The 17,017-nt window shown below is 30.5% G+C and overlaps 1 protein-coding gene across 4 annotated transcripts; it reads right to left on the bottom strand.

Annotated features, from left to right (window-relative positions):
* Nucleotides 1–308: 308 nt before the first annotated feature.
* On the bottom strand, nt 309–15,772 carry LOC106071152 (equilibrative nucleoside transporter 3-like). Of its 4 annotated transcripts, XM_056023304.1 has the most exons (15): nt 15,698–15,772; nt 14,460–14,512; nt 12,794–12,940; nt 12,606–12,687; nt 12,295–12,458; nt 11,060–11,154; nt 10,414–10,464; nt 9,294–9,379; nt 8,728–8,874; nt 7,713–7,743; nt 7,208–7,299; nt 6,465–6,576; nt 5,014–5,096; nt 3,973–4,175; nt 309–2,754 (listed from the first exon to the last, which is right to left on the bottom strand). In XM_056023304.1, exons 2-15 carry the CDS (start codon nt 14,477–14,479, stop codon nt 2,643–2,645), a joined length of 1,425 nt encoding a protein of 474 aa, XP_055879279.1. In that variant the 5' UTR covers nt 14,480–14,512; nt 15,698–15,772; the 3' UTR covers nt 309–2,642. The 4 variants fall into 4 exon arrangements, with proteins under 4 accessions (XP_055879279.1, XP_055879280.1, XP_055879282.1 ...); XM_056023305.1 differs by lacking the exons at nt 14,460–14,512; nt 15,698–15,772 and adding an exon at nt 13,382–13,429; XM_056023307.1 differs by lacking the exons at nt 14,460–14,512; nt 15,698–15,772 and adding an exon at nt 13,102–13,254.
* Nucleotides 15,773–17,017: the final 1,245 nt, after the last annotated feature.

Raw genomic sequence — 17,017 nt, 5'->3', positions numbered from 1 at the left:
TTGAGCCCCATAGAAAGGGAACCAACTGGTTTATACCATTCTGCTACACTTTGTAAGGTGCATCTCTAGGTCTTATTAAAAACACGGTTTTTCATTATAACAATGGTTTTTGTCAACTTGACTTGTTATCGAGGACACACATTCTTGTACCAGCACATAAAGAGAGACAAGAGTGCAGTATTTCACATGACCAAGCCAATACATTTGCAAAATTCATATTTTCTTGTGCAGCTATATTATAAAGTGAAAGTTATTTCTTCAAATCAGTAATAGATTGAATGCAAATAATAATGAAACAACATATACCATAATTATATAAAAACTTTAATTCATGTTTTTTTTCCAGATAGAACAATAATGTAAAAAGAAAAATATTTTCAAATGCATTCATTTCATGAACTACTGTACATAACTATTGAACTAATATAAGTACGATACTCTGAAAGTAACAAGGCCTGCTTTAAAAATAGTATATACTGGGGCTTTATTTATCGATAAACATTGCTATACCGGTATCTAGCATGCAAACTTAAAAAAGTTAAGGATTAATTTTTCAAAGCAGGTCTTGTCTAAAACTATTTAATACGTAGTCTTAAAAAAACAACAACAACCAATCATACAGATTTTCAAATGTACAGGATGTGTGGCACATGAAATAAAAACAGAAAGACGTTTGTATATGCCATGGTTCATTGTTAGAAGAGCAGAAAGTTTTCAACATTTTGACAGTACAACATGAAAATTTACAAAATATCTAAGCCATGACACATGTCATTGTACTTCTCAAATATGTTTAGCATTCTAAATCTTTATCAGAATTTGTACACATGTTCATAATTAAGTTAAATTTTACTTACAAGACATCAATATCATTTGACCAAGATTTCCTTACATTTTACAATGTGTATATATATATATATATACTTTGTGACGGTACGCACCAGTACAAAGTACCTTCACCTTTTTGAATGTGGGGGAAAAATTATTACTTTTCTTGTATTTTAACGTATATTATTAATTTATTAGTAGTTAAAAGTTAGGCAATCCATCACTGAGTACCAGCACTTATTTATTTTACAAAAAAAAGCACTGTATATATATATATATATATATATATATATATATATATATATATATATATATATATATATATATATATATGGTGCTGGTACTCAGTGATGGATTGCCTAACTTTTAACAACCAGTTCGCACCTCGATGCAAGCTACATCACAACTGCAAAGATGCTAAATGTCTAAAACAATTTTAATTTATAATTAATCAACTTAGACTGTTTTATTATTACTTTATTAAGCAGTTTTGCATTTATATTTTAATTATTATTGTGCGCAATTAAAAAAAAACGCAGATTTTAACAAATTAATAATATAATAAATTAATAAGCATTAAAATACAAGAAAAGTAATCATTTTAACCAACATTGAAAAAGGTGCTGGTACGCCGTACCTCTGTGTACGTACAGCCACAAAAAAAGCACTGTATATATACATATATATAGGAATGAAAGGAATATATAAGGAATGAAAAAAGAAATCAATGTACATACACATTTGACAATAAATGTCCAACCCTGTTTTAACTAGAGCTAATAGACTAATACAAAGAAAACATGTACAGAAAATATAGCCAGCATATAGGCCTATAGGAAAATTTGATTTGATGCAGTACAATAAATACAAATTGGTCAATTAATAATTGTAGTAGAATGTGTTTTATATTTACCATACTATTGTTTATCTTCATACTAAACATAAATTATCTAGAATTCTTTAAAACATTGACTGAATTGATATTTCTACATGGAACCTGTTAATGTCTAGACAATTCTGTAGAATCAATACAGTTTGTTAAAACAATTTATATTATTAAATGTTTAAATTCTAATTATAGATGTCAAAGTAATTATTGCTCAGTATAGGAATTTAATTTTTTCTTTTTTGTCCTGGTATGGAGATGTGTGTGTGTTGTTATTGGGGATGATTGAACAAGCAGCTAAAAATAATCTTATTTATTTATCTTTTCTTATAGATTAAAGATGTTACTTCAAAAGAGAAGACGATTATGTCCTAGGTGTGTTCCTGTCTATCTAGTCATGCATGTTAATCAGTGACTTTATCTCTGCCAGTCGTTGATTTTCCTGGCTGATTCAGGCAACCCATCCCATGCTCTGATAATTTACCAGTACTTAAAACAACTAAACAGAACCTGTCCACAACAAATGAGTAGCTATTAACCTTGGCATTTAAAATCACAAAAATAAAATAAGTATGCAACTTTACATTGGAAAATAACATTTTTAAATAAACTTCTTTTGGACATGTGTCCACAATATATTATCACATTATTTATTATATGGCAACATTAGCTACATTAAATCAACATTTCTGAAATAACAAAAAGACCTAATTCCAGAAATCTGCTGATAGTTTGATGCGTACACTAGAAAGTATGCCCAAGAATTGATGTAAACATTACATAAATACTCATACAGAGTAGCAGAGAGTTTTTATTGCACAAGTATAATAAGATGTGGTAAAACAAAAGTTTACCAACGTAAATTATTTACTTCGCCTATAAACAACAGGTCATCAAGATAAACAACACAATAACAAATATGAAAGGATCAGAGAAGGTTAACTAGTAAAAATGACAGGCCAGAGCCACCAGCTAACCCTACAGTCATAGCCAAGGCTAGCATGATGCCAGTTCCTTCAAGATGCTCATCTTCTGCTGTCCTGAAAGAAAAGTGCAACAAAAAAAAAACTTGTAATAGAAATGTGTTGAATATTTAAAGGCATGTTTGTGAGTGAAGATAATAGTTCCCAATCTTAGATTATCAGACACCTACACAAACCCTTAAAAAGGAGGATTAAAAGAGCAAGTGAAAATAAACTTAAAAAACTGGGCTAACAATTTATTGTGGAAACGTCAGTAAATCAAAGGCTGTAAAACTAATATATATATATATATATATATATATATATATATATATATATATATATATATATATATATATATATATATATATATATATATATATATACAGTGCTTTTTTTGTGATCATACACACCTTTTTCATTGTGGGGAAAATTATTATTTTCTTGTATTTTAACGTTTATCATTAATTTATTAGTAGTTAGGCAATTCATTACTGAGTACAAGCATCTATTTTTGTACAAAAAATTTTGTACTATACAAAGTCACTTTTTAGAGTAATACTGCATTCCTCACTAATCTTTGGACTCGATGTCTAGCCTTATTATTATTAACTATAGATTTTAATATATATATATATATATATATATATATATATAATAACTGTGGCTTTTTATCCACGCTATATATAATCCATAAAGCGACTTTTCACAGTTGTTCATTATTTCCCCAAAATCTTGGGGAACTCCAAGCGAAAGATTTTCTCTGGGTTGTAGGCCCCTACTCTGTCAAGAAAAAAAAATGTCCCCTTTTTGCCAGATGTTTGGTAACACTTCCCATGCTGACTGAAGTTAAAAGTCACTACGACATCCACTTTGTAATAAGAGTTTTATGTGTAGATCTACTACTTGGCTATTGATTTAGATTTTTTAACACCAACAGAAAATTGTTTTTTGTTTACATTATGACAATTATTAACTACTTAACCAAAATCGCTGATTGAAAGTAAACAATCTTTTTTTTTTTAACTGTTGGCCTGCTTTCTATTTAAAACAGTAATATCAAACATTCAGTGAGGAGAATGAAGAAGTCCAAATTTAATACCCACTTCTTGACAGAAATAGAAGGCTTAATTTTGAGGCTGGTGATTTTAATTCAATTACTATTACTAAATTTTTTTTTCTTTTCTAAAATTAATTTTTTAGAAAAACAATGCATGTAAAGAAGGAAAAAAAAACAACACACAAACATACCAGAAAAACACTTTGAGGGGTTAATGACAAAGTCAAGATACTTACAATGGTCCAAACGACATACACAGGGTTCCTAAATATCCATTGGTCAACCCTAGCAGTGATATAAGAACTATGGGATAAGCATCATCGTTGAGGAGAACATGTAGATGTTCTCTGGGCTGGGCATTACACAACATAAGCAATGGGATGAAACCAATTCTAAGTATACAGAAGAACAGAAGTAGACCTGGGCGATGGCTGCCTGGCTAGAGATGGATACAGAACCTCATTAAGTTTATCAATAGCAATTTCAACAAAACATTACAATATGCTAATGCAATTGTGTTGAGCACTTTTATGCTAGATTAAGGATATTTAGTAATTCAAGTTAGCTATTGAAACATATAGTACTTCAACAATGCAAAACATAAATCAAAACGTAAGAAATAGCTTAACTCTTTATTTTTCCACATTTTAAAGGAATTCTTTATTTTGCACATTACTATTTCGCTACCCTGTTTTGATTGGGCTTTAATAGCTTTGTTGTTATTATATATGGTGCCGGTGTAGAATTATTCAAAGTCAAGTTAAAAAAATTTAATATTAATTTAATTTAATTGGGTCAAATCAACGATGGTATCATCGATTAGGAGAGAAAGAGTTATATTGCTGTCTAGTAAGTGATGCACTGCAAGAAGTACCCTTAAACAAATATCTGCTAAGTGCTGGGAACAGATTTGTGTGATATTTGTCGTCTAACATAATTCACTCTGTCTGTGTATTTATTGAATTTAGTTTGTCCTTTCATTGTGAGCTTACACCATTATACTTTAAGCCTCTTTTAAGCTTATCAGAGTTGTTGCAAATATTATACTACTGTGCAAATTAATGTTCTAACCCTTTCACTCTTGACCAGTATTTATTTCTTTTTGAAAAAGAAAGAGTGACTATATTACATTAGTGAAAGGATAGTCTCTTATATTGATAATCCTAAGCCTAAACTACCACATAACCACATAAAGACTGACCTATCAATAGCCATATTGAACCACTACCAGAAAATATATTAAAGTTTGTATTTAATTAGGCTAACCAAATACTTACAAATTTACAGATAAATGTTATCAACCTTCCAACAAAGTCTCCGACATTGAACAAAAGAAAACATATAACTGGCGTGAAGTAGTCTGAAGTAAAACAAAAATATTAGTGGCTTTCTTAAGTACTGGTGGTATCACGAGGGATTTCATTTTTAAAATGATAGCAATGTTACCACTAACACAATAAGAAATATTAACAGCTTAATCTAAATTGGGCCAATTTATCATATACTTAGGACATTTTACAGGGTTCGTAGCGCTCCTAAAAAAATGAAAAGTCTCCTAAAATTCTCCTAAAAATTGCCATAATTCTCCTAAAATTTTGTCCACTCTCCTAAAATTTGTACCCAATATTTTTTTAAAATATAATTTTGCTTATTTTTTGTAAAAAATGTGGGGGAAAAACAACAGTGTAACTAGGCATTCTGATCGCATGACATTACCGGCTGGCTGGTGTTAATGAGCTGACCAGTGACGCGTCTACACCGCCTTTCTCCCACTTGTAAAGTGCGACCTTGGATTAAAGATGGCTTTGGCTCAAGCAAGCATTTCACCTGGCATTATTTTTATGATGGCAGCGTAGAAATTGTTGTTTCCTTCTATTGTTACGACTGACGACACGCTAGATTTGGTGTGTAGTGACTATTGACTATAATTAGAGCAATTATCAGCCTAATATGTCGGCTACACCCCTTCGGCCTTACCTCACCTAAAATCTTCTTGTAACAGTAAGAGTGATTTAGCGTGAAAAGTTCATAAATCATCTAGATCTAGCTAGTAAGAGTAGCCTATCTAGAATTAGATTTTAGTCAATTTAATGATCTCGATACATCTAATGTCTAGATTATTCTAGAAATATGCTAGACTCTACATTTACGATAAATCACTAGAATCTAGTAACGATAATTCACACACAGCCGTGAAAAGTCTGCAAAATTAAAGCGACTTAGATCTAGAGTCTAGATTTAAAGGTAGATTCAGTGAAGATAATTAGCACACAGCCGTGAAAAGTTCGTGAATTTTAGTGACTAAATCAAGAGTCTATATATATATATATACATCATACATTTCCTCCTAAAAAAACTCCTAAAATCTAAAATTCTGTCATGGAAAAGTGCTACTAACCCTAATTTTAACTCAAGCAGCTTCTTTTCCATAAGTCAAATTCAATGTTTTCCCAGGGACATTTATACTATATAAATAAATTCATTTCCACAAGTCGCATTAAATGTTACCACAATTACAATTAACTCACATAAAGAGCCTCTACTCCATGAATGTGATAGAAATAAGCTTTGAAAAATTGTATAAGTCATTTAAATCACTTTATTAAAGGTATAGAATAAATATAATATAAAAATTAAATGCAAAAATTATTTAAAATATCATGGAGGGTAAGAAATTTCAATTCAATACAAATATAATATATATATATAAATAAAACAAAATTCTTACCAGACCACTGTGATTTCTGCTTACTAATTGGTTTGATTAATGAGCAAACAGCAGGAAAGATTGAAAGAGTAACAAGAAAAACTAAGCACACACTAAGACAATATATCCAACTCTGGAAATAAAATAAAAACAAATTAACTCGAAAATTTTCATAATAAAATGTTTGTTAAATTATCACTACTTCTCTAATCAACATATAAACCAGAAAATTGTTTTTTTAAACCCACACAAAAATTACCAGGTGAGATAGATTCTAACTGGGTCATCAGTTAATAAGATTGTTTGGCCATCACAAGCTTTTCATCTTCCCCTGCAAATGTCAGGTACCCATTAAAGCTAGATGAATATCCTAAGTCATAATCACAGATTCTAGTTCAAGCCCTTCACTTGTTCACCAAAGCTTTACCACTTGGCCAAAACATAGCCTTGTGATCAAAACTACAAGACTTTACATTAAGGCAAGTTTATTTTGTCCTGCACTACAGTGACATACCTCTAAACTCTTGCTGCCTCATCATTCAGGCTAAACAAAAGCCTGCCTGAAGTCAAATGTTGGAAGCTAAGTAATGTGCAGGTATCATAAAGATAGAGATTTAGATTTCTATAAAACTAATAGTTTCTTTCAGGGAGTGAAAATATAAGTCTCTGTTGGGAATTCACACACCCCCCCCCCCCCACATATGTAAATAGAAAATGTTTCATGGTACATTGACAATATTTAAAAAAAAAAATTGAAAAATTACCTTTTTTAAAATCACACGAAAATATGCTACTTTATCAATGACCTCTCCACTTGTGACTTGTAAATCATCATTGGCTTTATTAATATTGTTGGCTGTAAAAAATTTGAGTTAAGAACAAGTGAATATATATGATTATTAGCAAAGAAAATATAACACCATATGTCCACTTTAAGATTCCTGTACTGTTAGAGCTATCTGTCAGAAGTCCCAATATTTTTATTTCTCTAAAAAATGTGAGATCCTTTTCAATTCACAACCCAAAGGTATGGAACTTTGTTTCTCTATATTTGTTTTTGTATAAGCTGAACAATTGTGTATCTAAATAAAGTTTTGTCTTTTATCTTTTTAAAAGAGCACTGAGCATAGACTACAATAGTTAGACAGCAATTTAAACTTTAAATTATTAAAAAAGTTAAAATCAACCAGCAATTAAACATTTAATAAAGATAATGTAATTCAGAAATATAAACACATTCACTTTTTACTTCATTTACAAATTATTTACCTAACGAGATCATGTAATATCTTGAAAAACTCTGAAAAAAAAAAATCAATAAAAATAACAAAATGTAAAAATTTATCTTAAAGTAACTTAGATAAACTATAATAACCAGATGAATTGATGAAAAAGTAGTTTGAACACTTAGAGACTATTGAAGGGAATTGATATATAAATTGGGAATTTTTTTTCCAAAGATGGATTAAATTACCCATGTAGGTTTTTTTGGAATACACTTTATTATGTTGTAAAGAAAGTAAGTTCCCCTTTCAGACCTTGCGATCTATAGGGCAGATGATGTAAAGGCCATCTATTTCTATGGCCCACAGTTAACAAGGGTGTCATGTGGCCAATTGTCTTTACTTTTCCCCAACTAATGTCAGGTACCCATTAGAGCTGGGTGGACTCTGTGCATTTTTGAAGACCCATCTGATGGCAAATGAATATAACTTTCCCAAACTTTGTCATGTACTAACAATGTTTTGTTCTATTACTTTTGTATTAGTGATGCTATTATGCTGTGAAAAGAACTAACCAAAATGATCATTGTTGTTTTAGTTATAGACTTCTAATTTTGCCTGTTCCACTAGGCAAACCTACTACCAGTACCATAAATAATAATAAAAAAAATTAAAATAATACGAGGCTCTATTTTTACACTATATTTTATTTATAAATGGAATACAACTTTATTGGCTTGCAAAATAAACCCATGGCGCGTCTATAAATATTTAAAAAATTCACTAAAAAATTTTTTATTTGGAGGGAATAAAACCGTCTTTTAAAATCGTAACAAAATTAGAACTCTAAATATGTGCCAAAAATATATAATTCTTTTATCTAACTATGATGTTCATTATCTAATAAAATAACATACATTTTCTTTCAAAACACAAAATGGCTTGAAGGATTTTCTTCTCCCTCTGCCATGCAAACATAAACAATCTTTAAATTAAAATATTTCCCTTTAAAACCACATTTTTACATCATTGCATTCTAAATATATGTGTGTATGTCTTACCAGAAAATGCAATCCTATATAAGCTACAAATGAAAGAACTGTGATAACTGTTGCGATGAGAAAAAAAATAAGGCCACTAGTGACGGGATCCCCTCCAGTGGTATGAGTTAGAATGCTGCATAGAGCTGAGAATGTTCCTCCTGCAGCCTGCAAGTCAGTTCGGGTTTAGATAATGAAATATTAGAAAGTGAAAACATAACTCTAAAATAATGACATAATACTGTAAAAACTCATTACGTTGAACTTTCAGCTCTATGAAATAGGTTATGTAAGTAATTTGTTTTTGGTTGCACTGAACAATAAAGAAAATTGTATGTAAATGTTTGATTTGGTCTATTTGCTGATATGTTACAATAACAATGTTTGATTTGGTCTATTTGCTGATATGTTACAATAACAATTTCAAAATATTTAAAACCAATATTAACTATATTTACCAAAATATGAAAAATAAACACATCATATTTATGTGTATTTTCAAAACAATGGTTTAAAACTGACATTGAATGTATTTTTTTAAAATTGTTGAACTAAGTCATTAAAAGAAGAGAAAAAAACATGTCTACCTGTCCAATCATAGTCATTTGTGAATAGATTGGTGGAAAAACAGCTGATAAACCTAAGACTGAACCAGTTAAAACTGACTGTGCACCTGGAAAAAAAGAAGAAAAAACAACTCTATGTTGTTAAAGTGAAATCTATTTCATATGAAATATAATTTACAAACACGTAAAATCTAAAAAATACTTTTTAAAAAAGCAAAGCTTAAATTGAGTGGAGATATCTGGGAGAAAGTTTCCATGCTGCCTTTTTAAGAACAATTAAAAAATAAAAGTTGCCTGAGTCTGAATTTGAACTTGAGCCTCCATAAAGGCCGACTTGTAGGACACTGAGCTATCCAAGTACTTAAAAGTGTAGAAGGTTTTATAACCTATTTTTAGTTTAACGTTTGTAGCAAACGAACTAATTCTTGACACAAGTCTTATCTCCCCTTAGCTTAGTAGGCCCTAATGTCTCTCTATAAAAACAAAATTGATGAATTAATTACAACTAATTGATTAACTAATGTTTTTCATTGATTCATGTGTTGTCAACAACAGAGAACAATTGTGCAAAATTTAAACTTGATCTGAGATTGGGAAGTGGGAGAAATAAGGTGTACAAGTTTCCACCCAGACAGACAGAAAGAGTTGATATAAACTTGGTAAAAATGATAACAATACAAGACTTGTGGTAACTAATCTTACTCCATTAAGTTACTTTTAACTTTTAAGCTCTATAGGTCAAGCAAAATCAATCTTTTATGACCTAAAAAAAACATTATGTGCTAGTTTATTTTAACCATATATTTTCTACTGTCCATCAATTAAAGATAGATATAGTATAAGACTGATATATTTTAAGTTTCAAGTTTAAATCTTGGTGAAGACTTTATTTTTTGTTTATGATAGTAAGTCTTTACTGAAATGTCATTTTTACAGAGCCGGGAAATGAATATATGATCACAAAGAGAAAAATTAACTCATGTCACACAAATCATTGTAAGCCATTGACCAAAACCTGTAAAATTCAGTTCATATGTCCCTAAATAAACTTTTAACTTGAGAATGAGACACATGACCTATCCTACACATTTATCAGTATATATACTGAAATGAATTACTATAAGGCTGCTCATGAACTTACCACTCATCAAGGTGGCTGCTACAAGGGTAAATACAAAGAAATTTTCTTGCCCTGAAATAAAGAGGCAAACTTAAATTTGGTAAACATTTGGTATGATTTCATAATAATAAGGCATTTCAAATTTACTAATCAATAAAGTCTTTGATTCTGTTTCTTCCCTTCTGTATTGCGGCAGTGATGTAATTATATATATATACATATTGTGGTTTGTTAAATGGTGTTAATCCAGTGCAACTTTTTTTTTGTATGAACTGAACATTTAGTCTAAATATTAATGGATAAAAAGTAGACACAAAAAAGTTGTATATCTAAAAGACTGAAGTAAATTTTACACAAATATTTGTTCAATAGTCATAGGTTTGATTTCTGGCTTCCTTTACGGCAAAATAAAACTAATCAAACCTAAGAGAAACCTCAGAGGGGAAATCAAGAATAGCTGACTGGAAAGTAACACGTGATGTGTACCCTACAGGTGAACACAATGTTGTTCGCAAGTCAAAAAAACTCATCAGCCAGGAAAACCAACGACTTAGCAGAGTTTAACATAAATAAGGCTAGATTGACACATGATATGCTTAGGATGTAATTATCTTTTTTTAAAGTAACGTCTGCGATATGTAACAAGATAAACAAACAAGAGACTTACATGTGTCCGTGTTGATTTCAGTCAATGTTGAAGTCACTATGAAAATGACTGTAATAAGAAGAGTGGAGGCCAACACTCTATATTTTACAACAATTCTACAAAGAATAAAAAAACCCATTTAAATGAAGACAGAATAGGCTTTTTAGGCCAGAGGCAGAGTACTTTAGTGCATTACAAAAATTCATTTCTGCTGACCATTGGCAATTAATGTATGAGCACATAAAATAATGTATGAGCACATAGAACTTCCTAGTTCTTATGGCCTATTTACAAAAGTCAAAAAGTTTGATCTTAGACTAACTAAATTAGCCAGAGTTTTTATTGTAATGTTTGTTTGAAGACAAAGCTGTTAATAAACTGTATCTATGATGGTTTACCTGCCAAATGTAGAGTCTTTAATATTAAATTATGTTGGATATTCATCTTCTTAGACATTCTCATTAGCTCATTACTATATTCAAGGGTTCAGAGAACCAGTCCTATACCTGAGATGAACTGCTATCCATACAGTTTGTTTTACAAACATTATTATTTGGGACTCTTGATAAATTATGCAGTCTTGAATGATGTGGTCAGAATTCTCTGCAGGAACTCCACAATTTCACTTTTCTGAAGTCTTAGCTGCTTCAGCTGTGAGACTAAACATTTTGCACTGACGTCGTTGAGTACCTCTGCACTGTGTCTTAAATAGGCTACATTCAAAACTGAGGTAATAACTAAACTTCCAGCAAACAGGTGAAAACTAACAGTGCAATGAGACAATCAAGAGCAATGTCAATTCATAAACATTTAAGAAATAACAAAGGGAATCTGTCTTAGTCATCACTCAACTAAATACCTTGGTCCAAAACTTTCTTGGTGATCAAAATTGACCTTCCTCTAAAGATGCTAACATATTTACTGTTTTCTTCATTTCCTCACTAATCCTAGTCTTTGTTTTTAATGAAGCCCAAAATGAACAAAACAAATGACTTTTCGTGCCTAATTCCTTAATTCCTTATTGTAAACTAGCATAGCCTAAAGCTGTACCCTGAAGATAATGACTTTAAAAATTCGGCTTTAAGAGTATTCCTGACATAACCCAGCATCAATGGGTATCAAACATTACTTAGGGAAACTAAAGGCTGTTGATCACAGTGCTGAACACCATTTTAACAACTATCTATAGAAATAAGTCAACATTTTTTGAAGCCTAATCAAATTTAAAAGCAAAAAAAAAAAAGGGTATAACTTACGCCCTGACAAGAAGAACAGTTAGAATCATAAAGACCAAATTTGATCCATTAGATACTATGGAAAGGTAGCTTTCAAACTCTTTCTGCATGGATGTGATATGGGCTTCATCGTCAAATGATACATTGCTAGGCAGACTTGTATTTCTAAATTTGTAGTCAAAGTACTGAATAAAAATTAAGTAGATATTAGAAATGCAGTAAATGACAATAAATATGTTTTATAGAAAAATTATTTCAATTTCAGCTTTAAACCAGCCCAAAATGAAAAAACATAAACATAAATAATTAAAATATTTATTATAAGGCCATACTTTTTTTGCTGTAATAAAGAAGTTCCATGGCAGAAGTGATGCCAGTCCCAGAAATCCAAAGATAAACAAAACTCCATACTTCCTGTTAATTTAAAATTAAATGGATGAGAAATAACTAGACTATATTCTATGAAAAGTTTTATTGTATAATTAATATCATGACTACTCCAATAAATGTATCTACTCACTTGTCCTGAGGTTCAGAATAAGAAGACCTAATTAAAGGATTCTCTTCTGAATGTTTACCATGATCACTATCGTAATCCATGAGTTCTACATCATCATCTAGCTCTTGGTTGGAAATAAGGCCATCATAGTCTACAGGACTGCTGTAGCTGAACAGGGAGCATTAAAAAATTGGATAATCACTAACAAATTACCACAAGTTATGCCACCAACAATAAAAGCTACACTTATCACTTACCAAAATGGCTATAGAGTGGCTGTACCACAAAAACTAAACTAATACTCTAAACATATGAAATGACTAGCTTACTGAGACTTAAGAAGATAAACAAGTGTCAGACTAAAACACACAGATGTAATCAGTGCACATCATCATCTCTGTTTGACCTAGGCTGGCTCTACTTATGTATTTCAACAAAACAAACACTTCCAATAGATAACAAATGAAACAACTTATTTATCTGAGGTGTAGTTATCTTTCAACAACAGTAAACTATCACTTTTTAATTGTCTTTTTTATTTTTAAAGCTATCAATAAAAAGAAAAAAAAAGAATATTATTTTCCTATAATTGTAAGAATATTATGAAACCTTTCACTGTATGATTGCATTCTGAAATAAGAGAGTGTTGCCAGGCCTATTTCTGAGGTTATGATAACTGTATCAAAGATAAAAGATATTGAAGTAGGTTTCTGTGATATTATATTGGGTTTGAATTATACATTTTTTCTTTTATCTCAAAATATGCTGTTTTTTTTATATTTGATATTTTTGGCACAATTTAGGTCATGTCGTGCCCTGTTTTTTTTTTGGTTAATGTAATGTATATTGGTGAGAGTAAAGAATTAAATGTATTAACTTTTTGCCATCTCATTACATGATACTTAAAATTTTGGATAGATTGTAAGGTATTTCAAATGCAACTTTAAGAAGTTAATTGTTTGTTCATTTTAGAACTTTGAAGCTTTTTTGCTATAATTATTGTTCAATGTTTAACCGTACCTTATCATATGATGCCATTTTAGTGTAACTTATAAAACTTTAAGGATAGGAGTAGAAAACACAGCTTGAGTACAAAACATGGTGGTCATTAACAATGAGAATCAAGAAATAATCTATTATTAGAAACAAGCAGATGTAGCATTGAAGATGAATTCAGACAATATGAATTCCACGACAGGAAAAAAACAATTTTTTTAAAATTACAGCCAAGGAGAGAGACGAATCGACCAGAAGGAGCATTATAATTAAGAATAAGACAGCATTATTAAACAAAATTGAAAATGTTTTATGATTAGAAATATTATTTTTCAATAAAAGCAAAATAAAATTCCGTACAAAAAATATGAAAAAGAACAACTAAACATGACACACAAACCTGTTTATTTAATTTTACCCTATAAGCTTAAACTTAAAAAAAAAAAAGGAAATGAAAACATATTAAAAGATGATTAAAAACTGCTGTACAACTTGAAAGTTGGAAACAAAAAAACTGATTTGGGAAAGTAGAATGTTGCAGAACAATGAGTCATTTTTACATAAAACATCATTTAACAATATTTAATGCTGTTAAACTAGGGAAAACCTATCTACAAAAAACAGAAAAGGTAAGCAAGATCAAAATGCAAATTATTACTAATAATATAAATGGAGTGTGTGCTTCACATACCGTTGACTTTCTTCAGTCATCCATGAACTACCAAGCCAATTCACCACATCTACCTACAAGAAAAGAACAAAGTTACTAAAAGGTTAATATAGATTTTAAAAATGCTATGCAACACAAACATTTGAAAAGACTGACACAGGTTTATAATAGATTTAAATAGCTAGTTTGATAGACTCCAAAAAGATACAACAATGAAGAAATTGTCACAAGTTCTTCAATCTGTGCCATTTGCTTTTAAGTCATAGGAAATAAAAAAAAAGTCCAATTATGCCAGTGGAGGGACAGAGAAACTAATATTTCAAATAACTGTTGGCAGAAAAAAAAAAAAAAAAGACCACCATAAAAAAATGTTTAAACGTGACACATTTTGGGTAAAATGGAGATACTCATAAATTTCTGACTCTTAAAAATGAATAGGCCTTTATAATATTAAATAAAAACAACAGATGTTATAAAATATTATAGATTTATATATAATAATGATTTTATTAAGAGTCTAGCCTGGAGCACTCAGAGCAACAATCAATGGAGAGAAAAATTACAAACTTGCGTTTTGTGGATAATATTCTAACAAGAACAGAGGAAGATGTGCTTAGGAAAGACTTCCACACTATCCACAACATTTGGTATTACATGCAAATTAATACCAAAAAAAAAACAACAAAAAAAACAACAACAACACAAGAAACACACACATGATTATCATATATGATATACATCTAATTAATTCTAATTTATCATAATCATATTATCATTTATTATGATCAACAGTGAACAAGGCTGTAGACTACTCATCAGACTCATCTACTGAGTGTAGCTGTAGACTTTAGTTTTAGTATAACAATTTGATTTAGAATCTAGACTAGATCTATGACTACATCATTGATCATAGTCATAGTACTAAGTACAGTACATACTTCATGCACTATCATTATGACTTATGATTATTTATATGATATCATACTTCATGATTATGATACTAAAAAGTCTAAATCATACTAAATGATACTATGACTATGACTATATTATACTATATTACTATATAGATCTATGACCTATGATGAAAATTCAATCAAATGCAAATAGTTAATAAATTAACTAGTCTAGATTAGATCTATCTAATCTAGATTAGATTATTGAATTATTCTAGATCTAGATTAAATCTAGTTAAATCTCTAGATGATCTAGATATTCATATCTAATCTAGAGAACCAAGACCAGAATGTATTAACAACAACCTGAAATTAGGTTAGTGTAATTCAGTTATTCAGTGAGTTAGTCCTAGGAAGCACTGAATGTAACAAAAACAAATAAAAAAAAATCCTACACAAGAAGCTATTTTTAAAATACCCAGATTAAGGGATTCTTATAAATCAATATAAAATTGAATTAGATCTAGTAGAATATTTCTTTTTGGAGTAAGTTGTAGATCTAGATAGATTTCGGGTTTTATGGTTCTCTCGTAATAGTTGACAGTAGATCTAGATCTAGAATCTATGTCTAGTCTAGAATCTATGTCAATATAGATTTTTTTCAGCTGGAGCTGCGCAGCCACTTGAAAAACTGCACTCTTAGGAGTACTTCGGACTCAAAGACCAGCGAAAGCAACTGTTTGCGGAGGTCTGAAATTTGTTCATATATATGTGTGTGTGTGTGACTGTCCTTATCTCGGAACAACACGGACTTAATTAATATTTGTGTTAAAGAAGTTAAAGCTGTCAGGGTCGGCCTTGGATAATTGGAGGCCCTAAGCAAAGTAAATTTGGTGGCCCCAAATTAAAAAAATAAAAAACAGGAAAAAAAATTACGGTCGACAAGTAGAAATGCATATCGCAATTTTCGTTGTAGAAATACTAGACAGAATTAGACTAGCAGTAAACATACATAGTCACAGACAATCACAGCTAGTGCTCTACTATGTTTGAGATCAGATCCAAGTTTCGCAATTTTTTCTCTAATTTTATTTTAGTCTTGGACAGCCTAGTTTGCCTATGCCTAAGGCCGTCCCTGCGACTGTCATCCCCCGTAGACGTAGTCATGAAGGGAGGTTTGTGGCAGGATGTAGATTAAAATTATCTTCAAATCTGAAGGAACATTCAAAATATGTAAAATATTTTACAAGACTATAGTGTTTACCTGTACCTATCCATTAAAATTAGTCTGTTGGACGGTAGTTGGACCGTTGGGGCACCATGCAGGATCTGCCGACCGTCTTTCTCCATTCCTTATCTTATCACATATAATACAGACGTTACTTCAACAAAGACGATGACTACGTCCTACACGTCATGCATCTAGTCATGCATGTTAACCAATAACTTAAATTCTGTCAAGTCACTGGTTTTCCAGGCTGGCTCAGGCAACCCATTCCATGCTCTAATAGCACTAGGGAAGAAGGAGCACTTGTACAAATGTGTCCTAGCATATGAAACGAGGAATGTGCCTCTATCTTTGTGTCTTTCAGAGTATTTTATTAAATTTTGTTTTTGTATTTAAAGATTATGGTTCAGTGTTTTATGTATAATTGCTACTTTACCTTCTTTTGAGTCTTCGATCTC

The sequence above is a fragment of the Biomphalaria glabrata genome, chromosome 3, assembly GCF_947242115.1.
Source record: "Biomphalaria glabrata chromosome 3, xgBioGlab47.1, whole genome shotgun sequence".
NCBI lineage: Eukaryota > Metazoa > Mollusca > Gastropoda > Planorbidae > Biomphalaria > Biomphalaria glabrata.
The sequence above is the reverse complement of the archived record's forward strand: the minus strand, read 5'-3'. Positions and strand labels throughout refer to the sequence as shown.

Bases quoted from the DNA above. Each gene is read 5' to 3' on its own strand.
- LOC106071152 (XM_056023304.1), bottom strand. From the start codon at position 14,479: ATGACTGAAGAAAGTCAACG. The intron at 12,459-12,605 runs GTATGGCCTTAT...ATTTTTATTCAG, and splicing joins TCTTTATTACAGCAAAAAAA to TACTTTGACTACAAATTTAG. The intron at 11,155-12,294 runs GTAAGTTATACC...TATTCTTTGTAG, and splicing joins ACTGTTCTTCTTGTCAGGGC to AATTGTTGTAAAATATAGAG.